This window comes from Taudactylus pleione, unplaced genomic scaffold, assembly GCF_031769625.1.
Source record: "Taudactylus pleione unplaced genomic scaffold, aTauple2 ptg000706l, whole genome shotgun sequence".
In the NCBI taxonomy this organism is placed as follows: Eukaryota; Metazoa; Chordata; class Amphibia; order Anura; family Myobatrachidae; genus Taudactylus; species Taudactylus pleione.
In genome coordinates, this window is record NW_028285108.1 from 690,060 (window position 1) to 713,291 (window position 23,232).

The window sequence follows — 23,232 nt, forward strand, 5'->3', positions numbered from 1 at the left end:
CTCAGCCGACACTGTCATATCAGTAGCACAGAACTCTTCACTTGGCTCATCCCACTGCACGTAAAACACTCGGGACCGGTGCGTCCCGCTATTTACGCAAGGCTTAGGGTTCCATTTATCAAAGTTAATTTGAGGTAAATTCCCCTGTTTTCAGGGGTTTACCTCAAATATTAAGTATCCCCCGGATGTATGAAAGAGGGACCGCAGCAGGTATCTCCGATACCTGCTGCAATCCCTCCATTGCCGCCCGCAGCCGCCTCCCCCATAGGTTTCTATGGGGGATGCGATGCTGCCAAATGTATCAATATCGGGAATGCAAAACATTCCCGATATTGGCCCCAGCAGCTAACGCCATCTGAAGATAGCGTTAGCCGCTGTAGTCTATGGGGACTTATCGCATTTCAGACGGCGGAGGGATCTCCCAGATCCCTCCGCCGGCAATGGGCGCCACTCATGTGCAGTCCGCGGGACTGCATGCGCAGCAGTCTCGCATGCACTCCGGCCACATCGCAGGGATGAGGTCCGTGCTCTCCGTATTTATGTGGACCGGACCAGTTCCCTTCGGAAATCAGACTCTTTATTTGTGCTCTATGGATTTCACAAGAAAGGATGGCCAGCCAGTAAACAAACATTGGCCAGATGGCTTCGTATGACTATCTCAGAGGCTTACACACAGGCAGGCTTGCCTGTTCCGGCTTCTGTTACTGCTCATTCTACTCGGTCTGTGGGCCCCTCGTGGGCAGCTCACTGTGGCACCTTGGCTATTCAGCTTTGTAAGGCAGCCACGTGGTCTTCCATTGAGACCTTCTAAGGTTCTATGCATTTGATACCTTCGTCTCTCAGCATGCTTCCTTTGGGCGCCGGACTCTCCTCTCAGCGCAGGAGCGTCCCTACTCTTAAAAGGACTGCTTTAGGACATCCCTAAGGTCTCCCTGTGGAACCTATGGACCCTGAAGAAGAAAATGAGTAATGGTAAAAACTTATCATACCACACTGGTAGGTTAATTGGCTTCAGATTAAGTTAATCCTGGATTGTGCGTCCATGTGGTAGAAAATATAAAGGATAAAAACCTGAAGGTACTGATGTAAATGGAATGTAGGTAACAGACCAGCAGACTAAATGCCGCCGGTCTAAATCCCGACACCAGAAGACCGGCAAGGGGCAGAAGATAGGCATCGAAATACTACCGCCTATCTTCATCCCTACGCCGGAGTGCAGAAGGACGCCGGAACGATCTTGGTGAGTCCGGCCGTCCCTAGGACTTAGCTGGCGGGGGGGGGGGGGGGGTTTGTTAGGTTTAGGCAACCCCGCGAGGACTTAGGCTTAGGCACCCCCTTGGGAGGCTTAGGGTTAGGCTAGGGGAAGGGGGGGTTAGGGTTAGGCGCCGCTGGGGGGAGGTTAGGGTTAGGCACCCCCGGGAGGGTTAGGTTTAGGCACCCCGGGGGGGGATTTAGGATCAAGCGCAGCCCAGGTAGTTTAGGGTTAGGCACCCCTAAGGGAGGGTTAGGGGGGGAAGGGAGGGTTGGGTGACTTACCTGCCACTTTCGGGACTTCCTCCAGTCGGGCTGACGCTGTCGGGATTTCAATCCCATTCCAATGTAAATGATTAAATATTCTCTGTAAAGTACTATGTAATATGTAGGCACATTTTACATAACTTCATAATAATAACCCTTATGATCAAAAACATAGTTTAGGATCATTTGGAATTGCTGAAAATACAGAAAGCTGTATCACCATGTCCTCTTAAATTCACATAGTTGGATGTTACTAATTAAAATGCCAGAAATCTGCTTTGGACTGGATCAATATGGTATCTATTACTAGGAGTAAGTCGAGCTCTGAATAAGTGGACCAGGGTTATATGTGCCTTAAATATTCCTAATGTACGATGGAAACCAGGATAAACTAATATCTAGGGGTAAATTTACTAAGATTCGAGATAGGTCGAGATCAACATCGCGGGTGTTTTATTCATTTATTTTTCCTGCTTGCAGATTTACTTAAGGCAAAGTCGGGTGAGTTAGAGAGAGATTTCTCTCATTTCACTCGTAAAACTTGGGTGAGATAGCAATCTCGAATCAAATCACCATCGGGCCAAAATGGGAAGTACTTTTCACCTAAAACATACATCTCTCAAATTTACCAAGAATCGGGATGACAAGCTCGGGTGAGATAGGAGCAAACTCTCTGTCAAAATCACTTTTCAAACTCTCAACCCCCTGAGCTGAGAGATGGTCAGAAACATACACAAATCATTGTGATTTGTGTATGTTTCTTTCTGTAAATGGTTAAAATAGGTTTAATGTAAAAAAAAAAAAAATTACGTGAGGTCCTGCCCCCCCTCCAAAAAGACTTACCAGCCCCGGACTTGCCAGCCAGTCCTTGTTATTAAAATTACAGGGAACAAAATGTGTAGGGTTCCACAGTAATTTAAGAACCAGCACCAGGTAGCAGGGCCAGACCTGGTTTTAAATATAGGGAGAAAAAATTTGCGTGAGGTTCCCCTTATATTTAAAACCAGCTCTGGACCCTTTCTAGCCCAAGACTGATGCCACAGCCAGGGGTGCCCTTTCACCGGGCCCACCAGCCGCAGCATCAGTCCTGACCACTAGTCAGCCCAGGCCAGGGATCCATGGGGAGTTGGGAACCCCTCCAATAAAAGGGTCCCCCTCTCCAGGGCACCCCTGGCCTAGGCGATAGCCCGGGGCTATCCCCGCCACCCCTGGGCGGTGGGTGGCGGGTTGATAGTGTTTTAGTGTAATGCTAAATAGTGGGTTAAATATTGTCTTTAGTTGTGGTACTACACGTCCCAGCAAGCCTCCCCCGCATGCTGGTATTTGGAGAACCACTATTCCCAGCATGCGGGGCATTACGTGTCTGCTGGTAACTGTAGTTCCACAACTAAAGAAATACGTAAATACAGCACACACTGTGATAGTAAAAGTTTATTTTAACATACTGTACCTGCTCACTCACACTCACCCATGCTCACCTAGTATCTGTAGTAATCCATTGGCGTACCTAGAAAAAAAACAAACATACTCACCTCTCCTATGCGCTGTCCAGATCCTCTTCATTCCCTGTACGCATACAAAGGGTTAAAATAACAAACCGAGTATTACCGAACCAAGACGGACTGAGTAAATGTATGTGTGTACACATACCTTTACTCCGTGCGAGTGACTGGAGCACAAGTGAGCCACCAGCCAATCAGAGGGCTTGATTCAGCAAGGAACGCAGTTGCTAATATGCATGCAATTGGGCGATTCCTTCGCAGTGCGGGAACTGGCCGCTACGATAGGGACTGTGATCCCAGTGACTATGCAGACCCATCGCAGAGTGATTGACAGAAAGTGCTGTTTGGGAGAGGTGACAAGGGTGGTGGTCTGCGAAATGCAGGCGTCCCAGTGTGTTCAGACGCCGTTGCAGAGGCGGTCATAAATTATCCACTGCGATGCTGTACGCAGTTTGAGGACTCATAGCGTGCAATGAAGTCAGCAATTCCTGAGTTAGGTCAGAGCTTGTGCAAGTGTGCGTGAGGCTTCGATTGTACCGATGGTTTCACAGTCTTGATAAACATTACAGTTGTGTGCTAAGTAAAGTGGGCGTCCTTGTGTAGTGCTGCGACGGGATAGCAATCGCAATGGAATTAGTATACTATCGCAGTTCAACCGCGTGTGTAATCGCAATTGAATCAGGCCCAGAGTTCCAGCTGCCTGCAACAGCCGTAATCAAAGCATGATGCAGCAACCCAGTTGCCTAATAAGGCTGGGACCTGCCACCAAGATGATCCACTACCGTGGATCATAGCACCCTTTTAGTAAAGCAGTGGCTCTTTCAGTTATTGGGAAAGGTTGTTATGTATTATATAGTGAGTTAACATTGCCTCGGAAAATGGTAGAAGATTATCTTCAACCCATTTCTAAAGACATCTCAGCTGCTACTCTGATGTTGAAGTGTGGACAGTTTTACCTTAGCTCTGCTGCCACCCTTATGACACATCAGCAAATAACCATGTTTTAAATAATATTGAATGAATTCTTCAACACATGGAGTAGTTTGTTTAAGAGGGTTGTTTTATTTATATTTATTCTGCTCACCGGCATCAATAGCAGCTTTGTTTGAAATTTGTTTTCAACTCCAGCAGAGGAATTACAGTAATATGGGTTTCCCAGAAGTGGTGAAATTATGTCTGTGTCATTTTACAGTATATACATCATTTAGTAAAATATTCTCCACATTACTCATGTCATTTTGTATTTCCTTGAAGAGCATGGTTGTCTCATGGAGGTGTACATGTTCCTGAAAGAGAGATAACTGAGTATATCTTGGATGGTACTTATAGAAGAGGTATATAATGAGTAATAAAGTAAAGCTGGGTACACATTAGACGACTTGCAAACGATGCAATGTAGTCAACGATTTTCCTTGCACTCCCGGACAAACGATATGGCCCTGATTCCATACGGATCGTAACTGTGATTGCAACAGCGATCGCGCATGCAGTCTCACTGCAAAGATATGCTAATCCTCTGCGATCACTATTTAATCGCAGCACAACATAAGAACACCCACCTTACCTTACACACATCTGTAATACTTTGCAAGACTGCAAAAACATAGGTAACATCGAGTACAATCGGAGCCTCACGCACACTTGCACAAGGTCAGACCTTACTCAGGAATTGCTAACCTCATCGCTCGCAGTGAGAGCCCAATCTGCGTGTGGCATCCCAGTGCCTAATTTATGCATGCTCCTGCAACTGCATTCAAATGCACTGGCACGTCTGTGTTTCACCGACCACCCCCCGTCACCTTCCCCAAATGGCACTTCCTGTCAATCACTCTGCGATGGGTCTGCGTAGTCACTGCAGTCCCGATCGCAGTGGCTGGTACACGCACTGCGATGCATACACACTGTGCAATCTTACATACGACCAAACAATATATGGTGTGTTGTTTGGTGGTTAAGATCGTTAACTATAGGCCAAATCGTTCAAATTATTGTCTAGTGTGTACCCAGCTTAAGACTGTTTAACAGAGATTGAGCTACGCATTATATTCCCTCGGTAAAGAAAGCCGTTTCACCTCTGGGGAATAAGTGATTTTGCAAACAGTCTCTTTATTGTTATCATCCTACAGATGTGTCCACATACATCTATCCTCCATGCGCTACAAGTCACAACACACATAACGCGGGAGCTTTGTGTGACTTGGTAGCGCTAAACACTACGTTAGTCTTACAGCCGCTGACACTGTAACGTAGCGTTTCACATACAGATACAGCCGCAGTCACACACAGAACATAGGCATGCTGCATATCACTTTAATCAGCAGAAGCTGCTTGTGCTATTCGCATCACTGTGCAAATAAGACACATTTGAAGGTAAAAAGCTGCACAAAAGACGCTCTGCGCTTCCGAGTCATGGCATGGCGCGACTAGAAGGGCTGTTTTATGCGCAAGGAGGCTAGATGTATGAGGACCCATCTGTAGGTAATTAGGATTGTAGACATCCCTTAAATATGCTTCAAAAGCATGCCACGGGTGTGTACCAGGGTAGTTACCCGGAGAGGGAGACACAGCTGGCCAGTACATGCATTTTTCATGTAAGTCTGTGATGATTTCTCTGAGGGAATGACATAATTCTGGGGTCCATTACAAATCAAATGAAAAAAGCAGTGAAAACAATACTGCCACTTTAAACACAGACATTAATGTTAGAGGTGACATACCTATGTCTAATAGAACATACTGAACTCCCTCTTATGGGTGTCACAAACATATATTGACCCCTCTGTTTTACCTTTTGCAATATTATGGTATTTTGTATCAGTGTGGGCATTCCTTCCTGTAGAGATATCACTATACCAGACATAGCTAGGACCATCCTACCCACAATATCAGTAGTTGGGGACTTCGAAGATGTAAGATGTGTTTATGTCAATAAAGTATATCCAAATTATATATGATTAAAATATGAACATATAAGTGACCTTCACTGTGAACTATTAAGAATCCTGAAATTCCATGTCATAATACTGAAATGTATGTTAACCATAGTTGACAAGAAGAGGTATGTTATACTACATGTTGTAGCAGATTTTGTATATACTCCAATTTACTAAAGACATATTAAGATCATTGGAATAACAAGAGTGAACGACCCACCTCATGCCTGTTACATAAGAAACTAGATTCTTAAGAAAGACTACTGCTTTCAGTATGCAGTATTTATGTTGACATTCAGAATGTCAACATGGTCTGATTGACATGGACAAAATTTGAATGGCGTGATTATAGCGACACAGACATCTTGTAAAATAACACCAAACAATAGATAATATTGCTTGACCAACAGTGTTATAGTTCCCTTTTACAGCCTTGACCTTGAGATTGGATACCTACAGTAGCCGGTGGGTTAGTTTTTTAGCTGAAGCAAAATATAAACCAACATCCACATCTCTGGTAGAGTGTTATTTATTATCATCCATACACCTAAATTCACCTGCAACAGGTAAACACATCTGGTTGGTATTACCAAGTTATTACATTTAAAGGGAGCAAATTTCCATCACTACTTTTACAGCAGCATGGAACATAGAACAACTTTGCTGGTAAGATGAAAAACTGTTTGTTAAATATATTTTTATACATAAAAGCTGTGTCATAGTAATGAAAATATTTACAGTACATTGTCTCTGGATGTAGTTTTCATACATTTTCTCTCGTTTAAGGTGATCTGTGACTGTGTGAGCTCTAAAGTAACTCTTGACCATTTTTTATAGGAAGTGATGTCAGATCTAGAAGAGAGTAAATATCAGAATGCAGAGTTGCGTCTTTCAATATATGGACGTTCTCGCAAAGAATGGGATAGTTTAGCCTTTTGGGCTGTCAATCATAAAGTGCACTCTAACAATGTCCGATGGCTCGTGCAGATCCCACGACTCTAGTAAGTATTTAATTTAATGTCCAATGTGACCAATGAAATACAGACTTTCTCCATATTTTCACCCTACCTCCTCATGGAGAGGTGCACCCTTTCTAATGAAGACAAAGACTTGGGAGAAAATGACTGGGCCACTGCAACTAAAGAGGCCTGGCCCAAAGCTAAGTACAGATGTGTCCTCATACATCTAGCGTCCTTGCGCGTTAACCAGCCCTTCTAGTCGCGCCATGCCATGGAGTAAATCAGTAGCGCCAAGCGTATTTTCGGGTGACTTTTTGCCTTCAAATGCGTCTTATTCACACAGTGATGCGAATAGATAGTACAAGCAGATTCTGCTAATTAAAATCATATGCAGCATGCCTATGTTCTCTGTGCATCTGCGGGTGTATCACTGTAATGTAGTGTTTAGCATGCAGATACACCCGCAGTCACACACAGAACATAGGCATACTGCATATAATTTAATCAGCAGAAGCTGCTTGTGCTATCAATTCTGACTTCTGTGTGAATAAGATGCATTTGAAGGTAAAACGTTGCACAAAAAGACGCTTGCCGCTACCGAGTTGTAGCACTTGTCGCACACGGAGGATAGATTATTGTGGACACATCTGTAGCATTAGGCCATTCCTGGTACCCCTAGCTGGTTCATACTTGGGTAAATAACTACATTTCTTGCAATTACATAAATCTTGTGTCACCTGTTTAAAATCAATAATAATAGTTGTGCCTCCTTATGTAATTAAATAAATTCACTGTGGCCCCTGTTTAAATCTGTTAATATTAGTAGTTCCTCTCATGTACTATAATAAATTAACCGTGCCTTTTTTAAAATAATAAAATGTTTCCCCATAAAAAAATAACAAAGTGACAAAAAAAATCTTATTCTGCTGTAATCCATTTGGAATCTTGAAACACTACAGGAGAAATAATAAAAAAAAAAAACAATCCCTAAGAGAACGTGACGCACGAGTTAAATTTTTTTTTACTTGGGAAAATTTATGGTTTTTTTTGTTTTAAAGAAGGCACAAATAATTGATTATTTTAAAGAGGAGGCACTACAGTACTATTATCATTATATTCAAACAGGACACAAGATTTATTTTATCACAATTGAGGACAGTACTATCATTATTAGACTTAACCAGGGGACATAAGTTTTATTTAATTACAATAAGGAGCAGAAGTAGCTAATTGCCCTTGTACCCACAGCTGGGGGCACAATCATTTTATAGACCCTCCCTAGAAGTCCTGCTGGATGCTGAGTTGCACTGTACTGGAAGCAATTGTATTTGGTAAAACTGGATGTTTTCATTGTCGGTTTACCAAGCGCCAAGATCGCCAGTGGTTTTAGTTTCCTTACTCTAAATTGTAGGATAATATATACTGTGATTCGGAGCAGGATATGTTATGATTGCAAATTGCAAAAAAAAAGTAGAATGAATTTGTCCTTTATCTGTGCACTCAGTATCCTGTTTTATCCCTTTCAGTGATGTGTTTCGTAGTAAGAAGCAGGTTAATAGTTTTCAAGAGATCCTGGAGAACATTTTCATGCCTCTCTTTGAAGTCACTGTGAACCCAGCCAGTCACCCAGAACTGCACCTATTTTTGGAGCATGTGAGTACTGCCCTATGGCATCTAGAGTCAGACAAGCTACAAACCACCATCTTACAAAGAAATGCACTATGTGAACTGAAATTCACTGGCATTATTATATATAATATATATATATATATATATATATATATATATATATATAATAATATAATATACAGTGATGTTGGCCTGTGGGCTCATCTCAAAATTAAACAAAATCAGCTGACGGTGATCTTGGCCTCTCCACTCCCACCCAACAGTGGCGATACGGATCTGTTTTGACAAATGGAGGTCGTCGCTGCCCCCTCCCTGCCCAGAAATGGCAGCAGACTGTCAATCACTGACAGTCTGCTGCTGGTCTGCGTGCGGGAGCGCAGGCTCATTTTTCACATGCACAGAACGCGTCCTGCACATGCACAGATTCCTGAACATTGGGACTCTGCGATCAGCAGTGCACTGCCGAATCGGGCCCAGCGTGCGGAGCGGCTTCACACTTAAAGCTGCACGGATCCTTGCATTAGCTCTGTGTAAATTTGCATGTAGTAAATCAGGCTACCGCATCATCATGCAAACACTTCTACTTTGCATCCGACTGAGAATCAGATTGTGTCTTATGATATGAATTAATCGGAAATGTGGTTGCACGTTTCATATCACTTATGACTCATGAAATTATACTGCACGATATGGGAAGTCATTCAGTACACTTTAGTACCACACTAAAGAAATGTAATGAAAAAAATTAATCTGTAATAAACAAATCTTAAATGAAAATAATAGCTGATCTAAAAGGAATCTTGTATCAGTCAGGAATTATTAATACTTAAATTGATAATGAGATGTTCCGCACATTTTTGCTGTTAATGTTTCTGCTGCCTAGTGATCATACAGTAAGGAAATAATGAAGTTATTAGGCTTTTTAGGGGAAAAGATTCGAATCTAGATATTAAAGTTAGTAGCGACCTTTCCCTTCTTTACTAACACTATTGTTGGTAGCCATCTGTAGGTATTTTACTCTGTTGTCCTCTGCCAGATATGTAACCCTGTAGGTGACATCTGAGTGCCTTCCTGCCGTGTATTGCAGCATGCATGCAGTGGAAGGTGAGTCTGCAGTACAGTCACTGAACAACTTGTGATTTTCCCTGCAGCTTTTCAAGGCTTACATGGGTGAAAGCATATTGTGTCTGTAACACACTAGCTTTCTTTGTTCATACTAACCATATTTATTTACCGTCTTCAGATGGATGGCTTTGACAGTGTAGATGATGAATCAAAGCCAGAACATCATATCTTTAATATGGATAGTCCACTCCCCGAGAACTGGAGGGACGATGAAAACCCACCATATTCCTACTACCTGTACTATATGTACGCCAACATGACTGTACTCAACCACCTGCGCAGGTATATACATATCAATCAATAGAAATATGTACTTAAAGAGAGGTCTTCTGTATAATTGCATTTTGTGTGTTCACTCATAAAATAGTATACAGGTTGAGTCTCCCATATCCAAATATTCCGAAATACGGAATGTTTTTAGCATGACTGAGATAGTGAAACTTTTGATTTTTGATGGTTCAATGTAAACAAACTTTATTAAGACACACAATTATTAAAAATAAAGTATAAAATGACCTATAGGCTGTGTGTATAAGGTGTATATGAAACATAAATTAATTTCATGTATATACACAAACTTTGTTTGAGATACAAAATTATTGAAAATATTGTATAAAATTACCTTCAGGCTGTGTGTATAAGGTGTATATGATTTATAAATGCATTCTGTGTTTAGATTTGGGCCCTATTCCTAAGACATTTCAATATGGTATGCAATTATTCCAAACTACGGAATATTCCGATATCCAAAATACCCTTGGTCCCAAGCATTTTGGATATGGGAGACTCAACCTGTATTAACATGGGAGTTTAAGTTAAATCTTGGTGGATTATCAATATGGACTACACAGTCATTATCGTATGTTTCCTACTAGTAAATAGATCTCTTATACTCAGCATCTTTTTGGGCTTCATTACATACATGTTCCCCAAATTTCTATAAATATTTATTAGGCTGCAGTTATTTTTTTATTAGTATATTTTATTTATATGCTGCCACAATGTAGCGGTGTACATTTACATAGTACAAAGTGGATGACATTAGATAGTCATGTTCACAAATTTACATAGATACATTATTACAACCTACAAATTTCATAATTATGTACAGAAAACCCATAAAAGAGGCCATGCTTGTGAGGTAACATTCTAGAGTGGAGGTGGGTGGACAACAAGGAGGGAGAGGGAGCAGAGTTGGGTAATGCAGAGTGTAATACCTCGCTTTAACAAGTCAATCTACTTGTAGTCTTACCTCCTGACTAGCGATGGATGTCACTGACTTTTAGGGGTCAATCCAATTAGGTGCGAATTGCGAGGTGCGATTTGCTATTTTCTCTTCGAATTCGCATAGTGAATTCATTTTACAATCCAATTAGCAGCTCATACTGATCAGTCAGACAATTCGCACCTCTCTGAGGGTGAGAGATGGACAGGAAAATCTTTATTTTCATGTTAAAATGTCGGGACCTCTGAACCCCTTGGACACCCTCCCTAATGACTAATTAGGCAAATGTAAGTTTCCAATTAGCTTAATCAGTCCAATAATTCCATGTCATTTTTGGGGTAAAAACAATAAGTAATTAACAGTGAAATATGCCTGTGCTTAAATTTTAATTACAAGCTACAACAATATCACTGTAATAATTAAATGCATTGTTATTTTCTATGAAACATATTTTTTTTAATTTTGATTAAATGACCTTCAATTGTTCGGATATTAGCCAGATTTTTTTTTTTTACAATTTTAGTAGCTCTTCAGGAGGTTTCATTTTACTAAAGAAGCTCACACCTCAATTAATGTTGGCGACCACTGCGCTGGACGATGTGCTTAAGATGCAATATCGCAAGCGATTTTCCTTGATTTTCCTCCGGCAGCTCCTCTGCACTCCAGGACACGATATGGTACTAAAAAGTGTCCAATCTGACCAACGATTTATTGTGCGTCCTTAACGATTTCCAGTGCGTCGTGTATTAGATTGGCAGATCTTGCCTGCTGTAGACAAGATCTGAAGATGCGATGTACGACCTGTGGGTATGCGCATCGTTATCTTGAATGGACACTCTCACTATTTGGACAGATTTTAGACCATTTGTCGTTCCGATGCGTCGAAATCGTGCGAATCATGCAAAATATCGTCTAGTGTGTACGCACCTTAAGTTTTTTTAGCCTATGCAATGTTAGCATGCAAATTAAGCAGATATAAATAAGTCACTATTTTACTTTGGAATGTAAGTTAAGCAGATATAAATAAGTCAAAGATTCAGTTTTACAATTTGCAATAAGCATATTTCAGCAATTCAGTTTCTATTATGTATAAATCTTAAGGATTAAACCCGTTACCTTAAGCTAGCACTAATCTTCTACAGTGCAAACAATACAACAATTACAATCAGTTTACAGTTTCTTAGAGGTCTATTTACTAAGAAAAGAGGTTAGAAATGCTAAAGGCAGAGAAAATCCCTGTACATACTGCTTCTCAGTATGTACTAAAGGGATTTTCTCAGACTGCCAGCGATAAACACCTATGACAGCGCTAAGTGTCCCAGGTATACTAAGAGATGTCACTTACCATCAGGTGTCTTCTCTAGCGCTGATACCGCCTCCTGTAGCTGCCAGTATCTGCTTCTCCTCACTGGAGAAGCAGAACTTGAGCTGTGTCTGGTTAGCCGTAATTAAAGTTTGTCGAAAAAAAAACTCCTCTCTGCTTCCTGCTGCACGGAGACCTGGTAATGGTGAGTACAGCGTCTCGTGTGTGCTGCTTACACTGCTGAGAGGGTGACTTAACATTCACCATCCTCGGCAGGTCTATTATTAGTAATATGTGTGGTAGCCAACTCTTGCTTCGCAGCGCTTGCAGGCGAAGCAGCAGGGCCCTTTTCACCACAAAAAATGGCATCTTAGTAAATAGACCCCTCAGTGTGTGAGGGGAGAGGAGAGGAACCCCTGCAGAGTTTCTCACAGCACCATGGAGGAGATGTATTATAGCGGCTTATAACACTTAATGTGCCGCTATAACACTTCCTGCTTTGCCTCTTTACCAAGGAGAAGCAGGATGCACGAACAATGAGATGTATTAACATCTCATCGGCCGGAGTGGGGGAGTGGTAACGCCCCACTCTGGCGATCCCCTCTAGAGACCACAGCGCATCAGCCTAGTGCTGGTGCGGTGTGTCTCAGTCCCGGCCGGCTCCACTGAGCATGCGTGGGATATCGCAATATCCTGCGTGCAGCCCTGGAGCTGGCAGCACCCGCAGCAAGGACAGCGCTGTCCCTGCTGTGGGGATAGGGCATCGCCAGACTGTAGCTGTTGATAGCGACAGCTGCCGCTGGCGGAACGGTCAGGTGAACTGACCTTTCATACATAGACCAGTCTATTGGCGCTGCCATCTTGTAGACAATGACAGGGGCGCTGTGGAACAGCTGCTTCTTGGAGCAGCTGTCTCAGCATCGGAGCAAAGCTGAATTGCTTCGGTGAAAAGTATCCCTTTGGCAAGTTGAAACAGACCCCATAGACACAGAAAAGCAGAATTCATATTAAATATATACAAAAAGCCAGTTCCATTTAATACAGGTTGAGTCTCCCATATCCAAATATTCCGAAATACCGAATATTCCGAAATATGGATTTTTTTCGGCATGACTGAGATAATGAAACCTTTGATTTTTGATGGTTCAATGTACACAAACTTTGTCTAAGGCACAAATTCTTAAAAATATTGTATAAAATTACCTTCAGGCTGTGTATATAAGGTGTATCTGAAACATAAATGAATTTAATTTCTGTACACAATCTTTGTTTGAGCCATAAAATTATTGAATATATTGTATAAAATGACCTGCAGGTTATTAGGTGTATATAACACATTAATGCATTCTGTGTGTATATTTGGGTCATATTCTCAAGATATTTTATTATGGTATGCAAATATTCCAAAATACGGAATTTTCCATTTTCTAAAATACCACTGGTCCCAAGCATTTTGGATATGGGAGACTCAACCTGTACTGAATAATTTATAAATATGCAGTTATGAGAGAACTGTAAATAACACAAACATGTCTATAAAAGCTTGACACCCAACACAGCCCCCCCCCCCTTTCTGCCAAATTCACCTAATGACCAATAAATTTGAACAGTACTGGTCACATATAATAGGTAGATTTACAAGATCTAGGTTAGGATGCCTGCCATGCGTGCCCCAGCATTTTATCAGTACCTGGAGGTTCTTCCAGATGTAGTCCACTCTGCTGCAGTTCTTGTTGTATAGCCAGTGACCTTTCACTCCAGTACATTGTCATTTTTTTTTTATTTGATACCTCAAACTCAGTGGTGGAACTTGTAAGTTGTGGGCCCAGGTGCAAAAATATGCTTTGGGCCCCCCTCCTCCACCCTAACCAAATTTCACAATATGTCAAATGGCAGCGAGAGGCAATGGGTGCTGGGAAGAGAGAGAGGGTGACAAGCAGAGGGTGATGGAGAAGCATTGGGTAACAGGGAGAGGGTGACAGAGAAGCAGGGTTGCGGCTAGATCCCCTTCAGATACAGGACCCTGACGCCATCAGTTACTATCCACGTGGACATAGTTTGGGAATAGTAGACTGTGGCAAGCAAATTGTGGTGAGCGAAGCAAGCCCGCGAGGGTACAAATTTCTACTATTGGTGGCCAGATACTACAGTTGAGACGAAATAACAGTTTTTGTCAGTGCATGGAACCACACTTCCGCCCTCACTCCATGTCACGTTGGGTCCTGTAGCTGAAGGGGAGCTAGGGTCAACCGGAGAAGCAGAGGGTGAAGGGTAGAGGCAGATGATATCTGAGGTCTCTGTAGTAGGGAGTAAATGGGGTAAATTGGGTTGAAAGGGTTCATTGGGACATGAAAGGAAAGTATCAGTGGGGTAGACAGGCAGAAAAAAGGCTTTACCACGATAGCTGGGAGAGGAGAGGGGGGGAGGAGAGAGAGAGAGAGCAAGAGAAGGGGCGGGAGAGAGAGGAGGGGAGGTAGAGAGAGTTGGAAGGAACGAAGAGAGAGAGGGGGAGAGAAGTCGGACGAGAGAAGGGGAGGGAAAGAGAGTATGCTGTGAGTGAAGGACTGACTTTTCACCCAGTCACCGATCCTTGTGCATGACAATAAAATAGCCGACACAGCAGGGGCAAAGCAGACCCGGACTACCATTCATGACAAGTGGCGTAACTTAATTCCAGTCGCCCGGAGGCAAGATAGATGTTGCCCACATGACTACTCTTCAACTTCGTAAAACAAATGACACTACCTTGACATCACTATGAAAATGAGTTGTATTATGACTCTGTACTCCCCATCCAATTACAGCCCATTTCTCGCTAACCTGTTACTGCTCGTTTTCACAGATTGATGCAGATCCATGCGATTTTGGACTGCTAATCTGACGCATGCCCAGAGTGATATCTCATAAAATGACGCATGTGTGGTAGTGTAAAAATCGCTCATTCCTTCTGCAGTCTTTGTGACTGCCAGACATTACGGAGAGCATTTTAGAGACGCTAGACAATAAAGACAGCATTTTAGTGACCACCAAAAAATAAATTTTTAATGGCTACCATACAATACTGATAGCAATTTAGTAACTGCCATACACCACTGAATGCATTTTTGTCATGCCAAACAATACGGAGAGCATTTTATTGACCCACCATATTATGCAGAGAACAAATCAGCAGCCATCATATAATGCAGAGTAAGTCGCAGTGACTGCTATATAATACAGAGAGCATCAGTGACCGCCGTATAATGCAGAGAGCATCGCACTGCCTGCCATATAATACAGAGACCATCAGTGCCCACCATAAAATATAGATCATGTTGCAGTGCCCACCATATAATGCAGAGTGTCACAGTGCCCACCATATGATGCAGAGTGTCCGGATAATGGAGAGTGTTGCAGTGCCTTCCATGTAATGCAGAGTATGACGCAGTGCTCTAGATATTATATAGAGAGCGTTAAAGCGCCCGCCATATAATGCCGAGTGTCGCAGTGCCCATCAAGCATGTAATGCCGAGTGTCGCAGTGCCTGGCATGCAATGCAGAGACTGTCGCAATGCCCGCCATGTAATGCAGTGTCACAGTGCCTGCCATATAATGCAGACTGTTGCAGTGCTCATCATGTAATGTAGAGAGCGTTACAGTGCCCGCCATATAATGCAAGAGTGTTGCAGTGCCCGGCATTTAATGCAGAGAGTATTGCAGTGCTCGCCAGGAAATGCAGTGTTGCAGTGACCGCTATGTAATGGAGAGAGCATTGCAGTGACCTCCATATAACACAGAGAACATCAGCAGTGACCCACATTTAACACAGATAGTATGAATACACTACACACACAATTTTAATACACCTCCCCCACACACAGCATTAATACACCACCCCACCACCGCAGACAGTATTAAAACACATCACCCCAAACAAGAAATGAATAATGAAACACACACACATTTTATATACCACACACTCCTTTAGATATATATTATAAAAACAACAATGTAGGTGCTCACAGGGGTGGGAGCGATGATCCCATGATTCATGGGGAAACAGGAAAGGGACGGCGCCCCCTGCATGCGAGCAGTGTAAGAGGGGCTCTTGTCAGGGAGCTGTTTATCTATGTCTGCCTGTGGTTGCAAAGAGCCCTCCCCCTGTGATTAACTGGTTGTGCTGCTGCACTGTGCCAGATGGGCCCGTCCAACCCTGGCACTGCGGGCACTTACTAATAGGGAACGGAGTAAGCTGGCTGGGACAATGGAGGAGAGGTGCGCCCTGCAAGGCTGGCACCCAACGGCAACAGCCTCCATTGTCTCCGTCAGTTCCACCCCTATGCCTGGTATTAGCATGCCATAAACTAGGAAGGGTAGGCCAGGTCCTCCCCTCTGGATTTCGCGCCGGGGCTGGTCACTAGATCGTGACATCGGAGACCCGGCAGCAAGCAGTGTCAGAGAGGACTCGGAGAAAAGAGGAGGGGAGGGACCACCCTTCTCCACTCCGGCTGGACCACCTCCTCCTGCTTAGCTAGGGCCCGCGGCCGGCTGCAGCTGAGTATTGTAATGAGGCAGTCTGACTCATTATTAGTACCGCTTCAATGCCGTTGCGGGCCACTTCAGTGCACCACTGCTGCTCTCCGCTTTACAAGATATTGGCAGAAACAACTGGGGGGGGGCCTGAGCCCGCGTGCAAACCCCCCCCAATCCGCCTATGCCCAATCGTATATAAACAGATAGTCCTTGTGTGGAACCACACCGAGGCTGAAGAGTTAGGAGGAAAGGTGGTAGGATTGAGTGAGGAAATAAGTTTTGAGGGTATATATAAGGGCTGGGAGGCTGGAAGCAAATCTAATTAATCATTGGAAGGCATTCCAGAGGTTGGGAGAAGTAATTGAGAAGGCCTGAAGGCATGAGTGGGAAGCAGTGATCAAGAAAGAGGTGAGGCTGCAGTCTTTGGCACTGTGAGGTGGGTGGAAGAAAGCGAGCGAGGAAATGAAGATAGAGATTTATGGAAAAGAGTTGCAGATGAATCAGAAGAGTTTAGACCTAACAGGGAGCCAGTGCGGTGACTGGCAAAGGGGGTAGCAGGTGGAGTAACGAGAGAAAAATGAGGTGCACAGCTGTGTTGAGGATACACTGAAGAGGCTCAAGGAAAGGGTTTGGTAAGCCGCTGAGGAGTAGATTAGAGTACTCTAGGCAAGAGATTATATTGACATGAATGAGCGTTTTAGTGGCTTACAGGATGAGAAAGGGCTTGATCCTTTGAAATAGACAAGTAGATATGTCAGAGTAGGGAGAGTTACTGAATATGGTGGGTGAAATAGAGAGCAGAGTTGATGAAAGTAAGACAACATACTTAGGGAAAAGGGAAATGGCGATGCTGTTGAGGAAGAGGATGGGGGAAGCTTTGGTGAGATGGCTAACAGACAGCTTGTGATGCTTACAGAAGTGGAGAGGAGTGGAGATGGAGGCAGGACAGAGAAGAATCGGTTGGAAAAATGTCATTACGTGATTGGAGCTTGGATCCGGAGTGGACACAGGAACTAACACACAGCTAGGCTGTGTAACACGTTGCACTGGCAACTAAAGAGCCTCTTGACAGCCCTTTAGTACCTTCATGTAGTGCAGGATAGTTTGCTAGCCCTCCAGCCCAAGCTGCAAGCTGATTGGTCGAAAATAGACATGTGACCTGGATCCAAGATGGACACTAGAGCTACTCAGGAATGCACTGCCTGCTGTTCTGCCAGCCACTCTGCCCGATTTCCAGACCCAGGATCATCTCCAGAAGCCAGGATTCCTGCAGGAAGGGCCCTGCCAGAGCGCTCTGACAGGTAAGGTCCGCGCTGCCCGCGAACCTGCGGTTCTGGTCGTGACAGAAAAGTAGTAGTTGAGCCACAGTAGTGCTGTGTCAGGATGGAGTGAAGGATTTGCAGGAGGTGGATGTGGTCAACAGTGTCAGATGCGGCCATAACGTTGAGGGGGTAAGTATAAGGAAGTGACTCTTAGATTTAGTAGTGAGTAGGTTATTAGTGACCATGATGAGGGAGATGATGGCCGACAGTTTGTGACACCAAAAAGGAAAGGAGGAGCAGCAAGACTGCATCTTTTTGCTAATGCCCCCGATGGTCACTGGATGCTGTACTAATCCGCCTTTGTGCATATTGCGATGAACCATCGGAGATTGCACCTACCCCATGAAATTTGCAGTTTCTCCGTCTGAACATGGCCACTCGGGTCAGTAGAACTGCGTCTTTGGACACAGCCACTGACCACGACTTGCCCACGACTGGCTAGCCGCCGTCCTGTTATATCTTTGGAATCGGTATGATTTACAGCCGGACCCAGGGCCGGCGGTTCAAATTCCAACAGCGGCAGCCCGACAAGGATGAAAATCCCAATCGTCCCCAGGTAAGTATTCACTAACCTATTGTACCCCTTAACCCTAACCCTCCCTTAGGGGTGTCTAACCCTGACCTTCCCCCACAGTGACTAACCCTAATCCCCCCCCTTCCCCGCCGCCTAAACCTAAGTCCCCCGGGGGGGGGTGCCTAACCCTAAGTCACCCAGGGGGTGCCTAACCCTCCCTCCCCCTAGCCTAACCCTAACCTCCCGGGGGGTGCCTAACCTTAAGTCCCCCCCCCCCCCCCCGAACCCTAAACCTAACTCTCCCCCCGCGGCTATCCGCGCTCGGCGGCCCTTCGATCAGGATGCCAGGCGCCGGTCATTTAACCCTCGCCGGGGTTAAGCAGTTGGGAAGCCGGCTGTCGGGATTAGGTCCGCCTGCTTCCCGACTGCATACCATCTCTTTAAATTGTCCACCGAAATTGCATCTCTCTCTACGTGCAATTTCAATCTGCTTCATCTATGGTACACCTCTGTGGACGCTAATAGGTGTGGCTGTTGGCACAGGGGGCTTCATTCAGAGGCGGCCGTACGGTCTACGACCGCACGGCCGCCTCGATGTTTGTCCAGTGCAAATGTGCACGAGGGAGCCGGCTCCTTCGTGCGCATGCGTGAGACCCGCTACGACCGACAGCGCCGGTCGTAGCGGGTCTCTTTCCAAAGGGGGCGAGCTGTCGATGTTGATTGACAGCTCGCCCCGTTTGGAAGGCGGGCCGGGGGGGTGGCAGCCGAAACTGAGGCGTTCCCATGGGAACGCCTGCCGTTTGGGGGAGGCCCCACTGACATCACTAGTGATGTCAGTGGAGAGCTTCCGGCTCTGACAGAGCCAGAAGCTCTCCGGGGCTTACGACAAGTGAGACCCTACCCTAGGGTCTCGTCGTAAGCCCCGATGGTCACGATGGTCTATGAACATCGCGACCATCACCCTAGCGGTCGTTAGAGCTGTGGGTGTAAACCCACAGCCTAACGACCGAAACAGAGGCGGCCGGTCAACTGACCGGCCGCCCAGTTTCTGAGCGACCGCTTGCATCCTTCGACCGCCTCTGAATGAGGGCCAGTGGGCCTGATTCAGAGCCGCTCGTAAGTGACCGCTCGTTCGCTCCGAGCGATGTTTGCCCAACTGCGCATGCGTACGGATCGTTATATGCATGCGCGAACCAGTCAGTGTGGCCGAAATTCGTTTGTTTGCTAAACAGCGAATGCCTGCTATTTTGAGCGACAGGAGGAGGCGTATGTGGGTGGTAACAGGGGAAGGTGCTTGAAAACGGGGAGTGGAGATCCGAACGCAGGCGAGCTTAAAGGTCAAAACGGGCGTTTTAAGGGTGTGCATAATTAATACAGGAGCGTCATTGACCACGTCACTGGGTTATTTTATAGCCAGAACTGCTCGCAAGATTGTGGTAGCAAAAACCAACCACAAGAATAGCGAGCAGTTCATACGCTGGTCGATGTACTCGATTAATCTAATAAATAGCGGACATGACGTAGGATGCGAGCGGCCAGGGGGCGTATTTTTCCAAAAAATGACCGCAAGTTTTGTTCGCTCGTTCAGACCTAGAGGCGTGAACAGTCCACAAAGAGCGAACGGTTCATTTGAATAGCCACCCCTATTTTCTGAACGAGCGAGCGCTAATTGTGTCTGGCTCTGAATCAGGCCCAGTGTCTCCTTCTGTACATTCTCTAAACATGGCATCTGTGCCTTTGTCTCTGTGTTTGAGAACGCAGCTGCATAAAATGCCCATTAGACGGCCTTTGTTTACATTCACTTCAACCCACCTCCTAGTCAACTCCCAGGAATGCCAGTGTCTTTCCGCTGCCAGCTCAAATGGGAGCAATCACGTACGCAGCAGCAATCTTTGCGTACACTCAGTGGTATGCATGTGCTATAGGGCTTTCCAGGACTTTTCACACATGCACAGTAGCAAATAATCGCTCAACTGTGCAAACATCGACACTGCATCCAACACTGAATCAGGCCCTTAGTCTCAAGCATATGAGTATATGATCTGCAACATTAAAGGTTGTTGCTGTTTAAACCGTGGACACATAGTGGAACCAACTTGATATGAAGGGCCTAAATTAGAGTTATATGCTAATGCTGCCGCTGCTGTGTTTGTGTGCTTAATGACTGTGAGATAATATGCAAATGTCAAAGACGCCTAGATTTGTACTGAGGCACCCAACGGATCCTTCGCAAATCCAAGCATCTGCGTACATCAGCATCGGTCACATATTTTTATGTAGTCAGCCTTCCATGTTACCCTATGGTTGCACAGAATAGCTGCATGTACTGAAACGCCAGATCCATTTTTTTGCATACAGGATTGCAGATGCAGGCTGCGACATTCCCCGAAAACGGTTGCGACATTCCTACATGTTTGCTGCTATTCCCCAAATGCTCCCTGACTGTCAGTAACACTGCAGGTAAGTTTTCGCTGCGAGCCTGATTCAGAAGTGTGCGAATTGTTGACGCAGTGCGCAAGCAGCCACTGTTTTCAGTCCATGTTGTGGTCAGCGGCTGTGTCTGAAGACACAGTTACACTGACACAGGCGTAGATTCTGCCCCTTTGTAGGGCTAGTGTATCTCCGATGGTGCATCTCAATACGCTCAGTGGCGTAATAGCGCCGCAGCCGTTGGGCACCTCTGTATGAATACCATCGGCTGTGGCTTTAGCATAAAAAAGCAGTCACAATGCAGTGAAGACGCACTCCCAGCTGCTATTGCATGCACCTCTGAATCAGGCCCAGTGTGTTATCCTGTTGGAAATAGCCATTAGAAGATGGGTAAATTGTGGCCATACCAAAATCACCATAAAGCTACATTGGGAAGATATACAAGTATCTACCTAGAAATGTCAAAAAGATCAATGTTTCAAAGTGAATTGCTTATAGCATAAACATTTATTAAAACAAAATAAAATTAAATATTATATAAATCTCCCTTGTAAATGACTTATAGCATGCAGATTTATCCTACAAATACACACTTCCTTACGGAAAATGTACTTCCTATCTTATGTATCTTTAGGGTTTGATGTATCAAGCAGTAAACAGTGGAACAGTGGAGAGGTTACCCATAGCAGCCAATCAGCTTCAAGGTACAATGTATCAAGTACATTCTATAAAACGATAGGTAGCAGCTGATTGGTTGCTATGGGCAACTTCTCCACATGTTCACTTCTGTACTGTTTCTGCTTGATACAACCATCACCAATTGATTTAAGTCCCAGGGGGATATTTATCAAAGCTTGGAGAGAGATAAAGTACCAACCAATCAGCTCCTGCCATTTTTCAAACACAGCCGATAATGGCAGTTAGAAGCTGACTGGCTAGTACTTTATTTCTCTCCACTCTATCTCTCTATTTCTCTCCACTCTATCTCTCTCCAACCTTAGATATGGGATACTGGCCCTGATTCAGAGCCGGACGCTCTGACAGAGCGCTCGCTCTGAATCAGAGCCGTCCCTCCCTCATTTTGGAGCGATCTCCTGGCTGCTCGCATAGCTGTGGGTGACCACCCACAGCTATAGCGAGCGGCCAAAATGATGGTCGCGATGGTCAAGACCATCGCGACCATCGTGCTTGCGACGATACCCTGCAGAAGGGTCTCGCTGCCGCAAGCCCTGGAGTGCTTTTGGCTCTATTAGAGCTAAAAGCACTCCCACTGACATCACAAGTGATGTCAGTGGGGCCGGCCCCAGACGATAGGCGTTCCCATAGGAACGTCTCCGTCTGGACAGCCACGCCCCCTGCACGCCCACCAAAGGGGCCATGCTGTCAATCACCATCGACAGCACGCCCCCTTTGGTGCGAGAACCATAACGACGGCTTGGCCGTCGTTATTCGGGTCTCGCGCATGCGCACTTGAGCACCATCGACCCGCTCGCGAGCGGGTCTGAATCAGGCCCACTGTCAGTATGCCGGCGGACGGGATGCTGGACGTCAATATACCGACGCCGGAATCCCAACACCCGTCAGAATGCCGACTCCGGAATCCCGAAGAGATCAAGATAACGATGTCAGTATCTTGACCGCCGGATAGGCCGGGGATGGGGGGGGTTAGGTTTAGGGACCTCCCGGGGTGGGTTCGGGTTAGGCACCAACCGGGGAGGGATAGGGGGAGTGTTAGACTACTTACCTGCCCCTGTCGGTCTTATGACCGCAGGCATCCCGACCGCCGGTCAATTGTATATATTTATTTGATACATGACCCCCCCAATGTGTCACTTACAAAGTTTATTTCACAGGTATTGAATAACCTCAATGCCAGCTTCAATTTCTTGCACAAATCAGGCTCGTGTGAAATGTCTCTTGTCAGCAAACATATATATATATATATATATATATATATATACATATACATATATACACACTACCGTTCAAAAGTTTGGGTTCACTTAGAAATTACCTTATTTTTGAAAGAAAAGCACTGTTTTTTTCAATGAAGATAACATTGAATTAATCAGAAATACACTGTATACATTGTTAATGTGGTAAATGACTATACTAGCTGCAAACGTCTGGTTTTTAAAGGAATATCTACATAGGTGTATAGAGGCCCATTTCCAGCAACTATCACTCCAGTGTTCTACTGGTATATTGTGTTTGCTCAGCGCGTTAGAAGACTACTGGATGATTAGAAAACCCTTGAAAA

General features: G+C 44.8%; 1 protein-coding gene across 6 annotated transcripts in view; it reads left to right on the forward strand.

Annotated features, from left to right (window-relative positions):
* AMPD2 (adenosine monophosphate deaminase 2) overlaps positions 1 to 23,232 on the forward strand; it is a 224,639-nt gene that overhangs the window by 86,139 nt on the left and 115,268 nt on the right. For all 6 annotated transcript variants that reach the window (XM_088456455.1, XM_088456454.1, XM_088456453.1 and 3 more), the window contains 3 exons: positions 6,791 to 6,954; positions 8,439 to 8,565; positions 9,785 to 9,948. In XM_088456455.1, coding sequence (XP_088312581.1) covers positions 6,791 to 6,954; positions 8,439 to 8,565; positions 9,785 to 9,948 — 455 coding nt within the window. The remainder of the gene's footprint in view (positions 1 to 6,790; positions 6,955 to 8,438; positions 8,566 to 9,784; positions 9,949 to 23,232) is intronic.